At 32.8% G+C, this 8,225-nt stretch overlaps 1 protein-coding gene across 1 annotated transcript; it reads right to left on the bottom strand.

Moving 5' to 3' along the window:
• Window positions 1-3,741: 3,741 nt before the first annotated feature.
• On the bottom strand, window positions 3,742-6,359 carry LOC132609152 (uncharacterized). Its single transcript, XM_060323016.1, has 3 exons — window positions 5,944-6,359; window positions 4,910-4,975; window positions 3,742-4,353 (listed from the first exon to the last, which is right to left on the bottom strand). Exons 1-3 carry the CDS (start codon window positions 6,115-6,117, stop codon window positions 3,862-3,864), a joined length of 732 nt encoding a protein of 243 aa, XP_060178999.1. The 5' UTR covers window positions 6,118-6,359; the 3' UTR covers window positions 3,742-3,861.
• Between the last annotated feature and the right edge of the window lie 1,866 nt (window positions 6,360-8,225).

The following is an 8,225-nucleotide window of genomic DNA, read 5'->3' as shown; positions in this document are numbered from 1 at the left end:
AATCTGAATATTAATCTCCTAGGATCTTTACCAGTTTCATTAATCACTAATGCGCTTGTAATTGTAAAAAGAAGGAGCAAAGTTGTTGTTGGCTTCTTTCTTCAATTTTTTCTTCATATAATTAACAGACAAATAAAAAAGATTTGTACAAGTGAGGTGATTTATAAGAACAACCTTGAAAATGAGTGGTCTTAAACTTTTGAACCTACTTGCTTCGTTAATAAAGCTTTAATACGAAACTTGTAATTTTTAACCTTGAAGACTTATCCATGAGACAAGCGGTGTCAAAAGCTTAAGACCACTTACCTCCAAAGCTATTTGGTGTAATTTCCTATCACTGGTCGCAGCTGTAGTTTTGGGTCACAAAGGACTCACTTAGAAGTTAGAACAAATAGCTAAAGGGCCGCTCTTTGAGCCTTAAATATTTCAATTTTTAGTTGGGAGCCCAATACTATAAAATAGCTAATTCTGGGTTCATTCGCACCAATGCGCCACTATTGGGGTGGTCTTTAAGTTTTTGTCCCTCGAATTGCTGGTCTTCAATTTTTGTCATTCGGCACTTTAAGTAACAAAAAAGCACCCAAAAATACCCTTGATATCAAAACAAAAAAAAAATCGGATCTATGACCTAATTTCGCAAGGCATGAGTTTATAGAAACTTTGCCTTATCCGGTATAATTTCTATAGGAATTAATTTTTCCAGCCTAAGTTATGTAGTGCCGAGCAAATTAGTTAGTACACAACTTATGCTGAATAATTTAATTCCTAAAGAACTTGTGCCAGACAAAGCAAAGGTTCTTTAAACTGATAAATTGTGAATTAGTTACTACACAACTTATGCCGGATAATTTAATTCCTACACAACTTATGCCGGAAAAGGCAAAGGTTCTCTCAACTATGCCTCGCGATTTATTTATTTTGGGTAAGAAAACAACAAATTCATCGTCTTTGATAGGGTTGAACCCAGAAGCTTTGGTCGTAGACTAGCGCATACTTTGACCCACAAATTTTCATTAAATGAGAAGCAAGGGAAAAAATTAAAGGCCAGCGATTTGAGGGGGAAAAACTGAAGACCAGTCCGTATGAAGAACAATCCGCGCGAAAAAAAAAATCTAGAGGAATTGACGTTTTGCTAATTACTATGCCAATTAGTTCCGGACAACTCGCATGATTGCCCCTATCTCGGTCTTTAATTTTTGCCTCTCAAATTGTTGTTCTTCAATTTTTGCCCTTAAGCACTTTAAGTAATAAAAAAGTGGCCGAAAATATCTCTGACATCAAAAAACAAAAAAAATAAATTCGGCCTACCTTTATCTATGACCTAATTTCGCAAGAAAACTTTGCCTTTTCGGGCAAAGTTAGATAGAAATTTTGTCTTGTCCGGCATAAGTTCTGTAGGAATTAAGCTATCCGGCATAACCTCATTTCTACGGAACTTATATGCCGGACAAGGCAAAGTTTCTATAAACTTATGCCGAGCGAATTAGTTACTACAAAACTTAAGCAGGATAAATTCATTTCTACAGAACTTATGCTAGACAAGGCAAAGTTTCAATGTAACTTTGCCCGAAATTGAAACTTTGCCTTGCGATTTTTTTGGACTATGCTGGGGATCGAACCCAGAATCTCTAATTTCGTAAACTAGCGAATGAGAAGCTGGAGCAAAAATTAAAGACCAGTCTGTATGAAAGCAATCCGTGCAGAAAATTGATTAGTTCCCTTGGTTAGCACACTGTGCCAACTTTCCTCCTGAATTCTATCATGTTTAAAATATGACTTTGTTTTGGAGTCCGAGAAGAAAACAATTCAAATTTCATAATTTTTCCCTTAACTTTGTGTTGCATATTTTAAAGGGCTTTTAACACATTTGGCCGCATGGCCGAAATACTTACAGCCGCTAACCAAATATAAGTATGTCCAGTGTGTGTGTCTACATATATATATATATATATATATAATTAATGCATATGTTTAAAAGATTACTAATACCGATTGATCTCCTTCTACACTATATATTTGTATGGGCATGGGAGGGTTGAAAAGTCTAGACCATTGGAGCCAAAAGTACTTCTCAACTAAGAAAAAATAGCAACTAAGCAGGCGTTTGGACATGCGGTTTGAAACCATGGTTTGAAACCATGAGATGAACCGGCATTTGGACATGCATTTCATCTCATGGTTTCAAACCATGATTTCAAAAAATTTAAATATAAAACTTGATCCATAAGTTTACATTTTATAAAAAAAGACCCATAAGTTGGTAAATATTTTTAACAATTACTCCCAGCAACTATTTACCAACCTCATTAACTTCCACCAACCTTTATTTATGTCCATTGTCCACCAACCTTTGTTGAAGGATTCTATTAAAGAGTAGTTACATTACTATTTATTTTAAATTAGTTTGATCAATTTGATGTTGTATTTTTTAGAAAGGCTTCCTAGTAGCTTATTAATTTTGTTATGAACTATAACTTGCAGGGGCGGATCTAGTAAGGCGGGTGGGGATGTCACGCCACCCGCACACCTAGAGCAAAACCTTGTATATATATGTGAGTATATATGGGAAATAGTATAAATATGTAAAATGGCACCCTGACAAACAAATGGTTGTTTGGTGCCACTGGTGAAAGGCCGAAAGTTGTGCCCACAACACCTGAGATTGAGTCTAACTTGCACCAATTCTTTTAAAGACTTCTCTTTTCTAAGAAGCTTACAGAAGATTCGTTCTCCTTTTTTCTTATTTTCTTTTTCTATTTTGCTTCTTCTTTACTTTATTTTCCTTGTTTCTTCTTTTCTTTTTATTTACTTGCTGATGGTTTTTTTCCCCCCTAATGAGTCACATTGACTTTTTAAAATTTTATAAATCCTTGCTTCTCTTTATAGTTCATAGTGTTTATTCATTTTTTATTTTGATATCTAAATGTGCATCTAAGTTGAGTTCTAGTTCTAATTGATTAGTCTTGAGTTAGATGATAGCTTCAAAACATAACTCTCAATTATAAATGAATAATATATTTTTGTTGATATTAGTAATACTATTGAATTTTTATGCTCTGTTTAAAATTATCATAATTATTAAATTATTTCGTTTAATAGATGTCTATATAAATCGAAAAGATGAATAACCCGAATTACGACAGTAGAAAAAATAAATCAAGTTGAAATCCAAAATAGTGTGACAATCGGTTTGTCTATATAAACGGACGGAAGATGCTTCGTTCCCCAACTCGTTTAAGTCAATTGATGCATTGGGTCATTCCCTTGTTTGCGGAGCTGAGCTATGGAATGCATCGAGAAAGCCGACGCTTCTGCCTTTCCACGAGTTAAAACTTGTAACAATAGAAATACTTGTAGCTAAGATGAATAACTCGAACCAAAGCTCAAAATAAATCAAGTCAAAGGCCAAAATAGTGTGATAATCGGTCGGTCTATATAAACTGTAAGGCTGAATAACCAGAATCGAAGCCCAAAATGGACCAAATCGAAGCCCAAAAGTGTGGCACCCGGAATCTCAAATTCTTGGATCCGCCTCTGATAACTTGCTCATTTGGTAAGATTGTATAAGAATTGAGAATGTTTTGATAGTTTTCACAACTCGTGGGGTTTTTATGTCTATAATAGAAAATACAACTTAAGATATCCAAATTACATGCCCAAACATGGTTTCAAATCGTGGTTTGAAACCATTGTTTCAAATCTTGTCCAAACGGCTCCTAACTATGAATTCTTCCACTAATGAGGAGCAACATTACATTTTCCTCACTGCATTAATCATATCATGATATACTTATCAATTACATATCAAAATTGAAGGCATGCCCATGCCCATACTATAATTACTAGAATGAACCTTTTCCTCTAATGAGTAACATTATGCAGCCCTTCTTTTCCCTCCAACATCTTATGTGGAGGCAAAAGATGAAAGTTTAAGGCATTATCACCACTAACATAAACAACCCTAAAGACATCATACTTCAAATCAAGTGAAAAGCCATCAAAGTAAGGAAGAACACTCCTAGAATCTTGATTCAGGATGTAATTGTAGCAGCATTGCAAGGATTTCCACACGAAAACGGCAGCAACTTTAGGTAGTTGTTGACACTTTAAGCAAACTCCAGAAACCGCACCATCCATCTTGTGGAACCGGTCCTTGAAAATGGCTAAGCACGCGTATGTAAAGTCTTCAAGTGGCATGTCGCGATGGGAAAAAGAGGCAGAGTTCATGGAAACTATGTCCCCTGTGTAGAATTTTGCGGCAGGTGAATGATCCTTTGATTCTCCAGCGTATGCATCAAAGAAGCCATGTTCCAATAGGATTGCCATGCTTGATACACCTGTTAACATTGAGAGCTGATCAAATGAAAAATGGAGGAACATTAGTAATACCCTTTGATTGAAACTGGTGAATGAAAGAAAGGAAAGAAAGTTAAAGAAACTTTCGTCTTTTGTTTGATTGGCATAAATGTTGAAAAGAATAACAAGAAGGTAAGTAATTCATATTTGAAAAGAAACGTTTCATGTTTGAGTTTAAGTATTGTGCACAGACAATTTCATTATGATTTCCATGCTTTAACTCATTTGTTAACATTGACACCTGATGAAAGAACATGAGCAATGTAACAAGCATATATAGCATCAACAGATTCTCAGTCACTCAATAAAAGAAACATAATGTAATATGTATGCTTAACTCATTTGTTGACATTTTATAAATTCTCACGTCATCAGGTGAAAATTTACAAATCAATCAGTCCAACAAAATTTAAATTCCAAATGGCCATTTCGTCCTCTCTTTTTTCGTACAAATCGCTTTGGAAGAGACAAAGGATCAAAATAAGAGAAGAGAGGAAGAAGCAGAAGAAAAAGAAGTAGAAGAAGCATTGTGGAATTATAAAATTTAACTTACAAGAGCTGCAGCCAGTGAGTCCTTATTCTCACTAGATCTCTTTATCCATGCTCCATACCATACCATCTGCACTCGCAAAAATACACTATTAATAACCAAATCACTATTAAGCTACAAAAGAATATCACATATATAACTATCTAGCTACATGAGCAGAAGGGGTGCAATTGAATCTTCGTCAAATAAATATACCGTTTAAATAGAACAAAAATAGTTTTTTTCTGTATATATACAGCATTGAATCTTCTTGACATAAGAAAATTTATAGTGTAGCAAAGGTGGCTCACAAACTGCTTTAGGTCGTAATAGGTTCGAACTTAAGGCATAATATTCTTGCACTCTTTTTGAGTTCCTTTACTAAAGGCATGATATATTTTTTTCCCCCTTTTTTTTTGAATTCCCTTTTAATATTTCTGTCTTCGTCACTGCTCTTCCAATGTATCTCGAAAAAACTCTCTGAACGAAAAACGATGTAAGCACCCTGATTCATCTCGAAGCATTATCGAAAACAAGGTGGAATAAAATTACGATTTCTTTTCAAATTTTGAATATTTTTAACCGCACGATTATATAACCAAATGGTATAAGTCGCGCCTAAAGTCATCCCAAGCACTACTAATGTGGCTACTAAGCTATTCCTTTGGAAAGCTCCTACTAAGATGAGAAACTCTTCGATAAAGCTGCTAGTACCAGGTGAACTCATATTGGTCAAAGTAGAAAAGATATCTAACAGGTCGAGTCTTTTATCGGTCATATTGAACACCAACACAAACAAAAAGGGCTGATTCCAACTCCGTGTATGCTCGATAGAGCCAAGGATTCCCTCACTTATTGGAATACGCCAATTATCCCTAACCGTAGAAGATAGTTACCACCTTCTTTCAAATTTTCCCGAATCTTGAAAAACAATTTGAGTAAAACTATTAAACAAATGCAACTCAATAGGGTGATTGTCTACTTAAATTACAAATGACCTAAAGCCAACAAGGTAATAGAAATTAAAAAGGAACAATGTTGAGGAACTGCACACATACCATATTTCCATGAATGCTTCTAAAAATGGCACTATGAACACATCCAAGACTTTCAGTAGAAAGAGAGAAATGCTTGAGAGCTTCCACAAGATCATCCACAATCACTATTGTTGGCCTGAATATGAAGAAACTTGTATCCAAGTTTCTGCTATTATATGGAAAAAAACAAGCCATAATAATCTATTTTCTTGCTGTTGTTCTTGATTTAATTTTCGTTCTGCTTCCCTTTATTTGATATTCCTCTCTTATTTTGTCTTTGATCCTTTAGCTCTTCTAATCAATTCATTGCATTTGTACAAGAAAAAGGAAAGTGTATTTGAAATTTGGATTTAGTTGGAGTGATTCATTAGTTTGAGATTCAAAGAAGGCATGCAATGAGTCATATAGTAATATTTCTTTGGTCATTCTTTGGTTGGCCAATGTAGTATTTTAATGAATTTTAGTACTGCCAAACATTTGGAAGAATCCCATTTGGTCTTGCACTTTGACTAGGATCATAAGAGTGACTAGTTTCAACAATTTGCTCCCAATTTGACTTTTCATGCTTTTTAACAATTTAATTTTGAGTTTATGTCCCGTGCTCACAATATTAAAAGCTTTTACATTAGCAAATTAAATTGACCTACATAAGTAGTTATATATATCAAGGGTAACTTGAAGAATTGAGCAATAACATGCTATATATAATCAATTAGATTGCAGCGATAGTGTAAAACAATTTACTATATTAATGATAACTTAAAATTTACCACTACATTTTTTGATAATGTATACGAATCGTTACAAATTATTTGGGTGCCTAAAAGATAATTACACGTAAATATCCACAGAAATCTTGATTATTATGCTGAAAATATAAGTTGAGAACCTATTGTAACAAGTTAAAATATAGTTAAAAAAAAAAAATCAATATGTGCTTAAGAGAATTAAAATCGAACTCCAAATGGTTCACTTAAACATATAAATATATAAGTAAAATTTACTTGGCATAGCTTACATTATTACCTATTTATGGAACATAACTAAACTTTATAATAATTATATTTAGTAGCTAAAATATAACATATTTACTTCCTATAGCTATCACTTTTTTACCACTCATCTGATAACTTCCCACACTCCTAAATTTAATCCCAAAAAAAAAATGTCCCTCTCTCCTATCCCCCTAAATACACGCCATTATGCTCAACATCCCTTAATTTCCTCCAATTTCAAATCAGTTTTACAATAGTTCAACTTCCTTGTTTATCTCTAATTAACTACTCATTAATTTCACTCATAATTCAAATCTAATTCCCAAAAAAAGTAAGATTCTATACTGATTTTTACGTTTCAACGTGTATTTAACCTATATTTTCGTTTTTTTTTCTTTTTCCATTTGAATCAGCATTGCAACTCTAAATAATTGATTATCACTGTTTGTTCTTGGTTGTTTTTTGTTAGATTTAAGTGAAATGGATAAGAAAGCTTCTACTCCGATGAGGACTAGAGGTATAGAACCCGAATTTTCAATTCCTAATGTTTTGGATTGATATTTTAATAGTTGTTTTTCATATATATTTTGGCTATATTTTAATTGTATTTTGATTATCATGTTCAATATTACTTATTCTGGTTTCTGTTGACTATATTTCAGATATATTTTTCATATATTTTGATTATATTTAGAAAAAAAATCAGAAAAAAAAAATTGCAGTGAAAACATTGTTACCTCAATTATGAACTCAATTATGACTATATTTTGGATATATTTTAATTGTATTTTGACTATTATGTTCAATATTACTTATTCTAGTTTCTGTTGACTATATTTAAGATATATTTTTCATATATTTTGACTATATTTTTCGAAATTTCAGAAAAATCAAAAAAATAAAAAAGTTGCAGTGAAAACGTTGTTACTTCAATTATGAACTCAACTTGAATTCGATATTTCAACAGATGAATTCAAATATATATTCGTTGTTTAAAACGAGCTCTGTTCACTGGTTTGATATTGTTATTTTTCAAAGTTTTTTGATGAACTAGTTTTTGAACCTTTTTTTTTTTTGGTTAAAAATATGAATGTACTTTTTTAATTCAAATTTTTTTGAATTTGTTAGCTGTTTGAATGAGCTATGAGATCAGATATGGAATGGGAGGATATTTACGTGAATCAGGGAACATTAAAAACTGATTTTAATTTAAATTGGAATAGATTTTGTTTCCATAAATATAGCACTTTCAGTTTTCTCAGCGTGTGTATTTCCGTTATATTTATCCTATATTTAAGTCGACGCGTC

The sequence above is a fragment of the Lycium barbarum genome, chromosome 9 (genome assembly GCF_019175385.1).
Source record: "Lycium barbarum isolate Lr01 chromosome 9, ASM1917538v2, whole genome shotgun sequence".
Classification (NCBI taxonomy): domain Eukaryota; kingdom Viridiplantae; phylum Streptophyta; class Magnoliopsida; order Solanales; family Solanaceae; genus Lycium; species Lycium barbarum.
This window is presented reverse-complemented; position numbering and strand designations above follow the sequence as displayed.

Bases quoted from the DNA above. Each gene is read 5' to 3' on its own strand.
- LOC132609152 (XM_060323016.1), bottom strand. From the start codon at position 6,117: ATGGCTTGTTTTTTTCCATATAATAGCAGAAACTTGGATACAAGTTTC. The intron at 4,976-5,943 runs GTATGTGTGCAG...TTGCGAGTGCAG, and splicing joins GAAGCATTCATGGAAATATG to ATGGTATGGTATGGAGCATG. The intron at 4,354-4,909 runs GTAAGTTAAATT...TCATTTGATCAG, and splicing joins ACTCACTGGCTGCAGCTCTT to CTCTCAATGTTAACAGGTGT.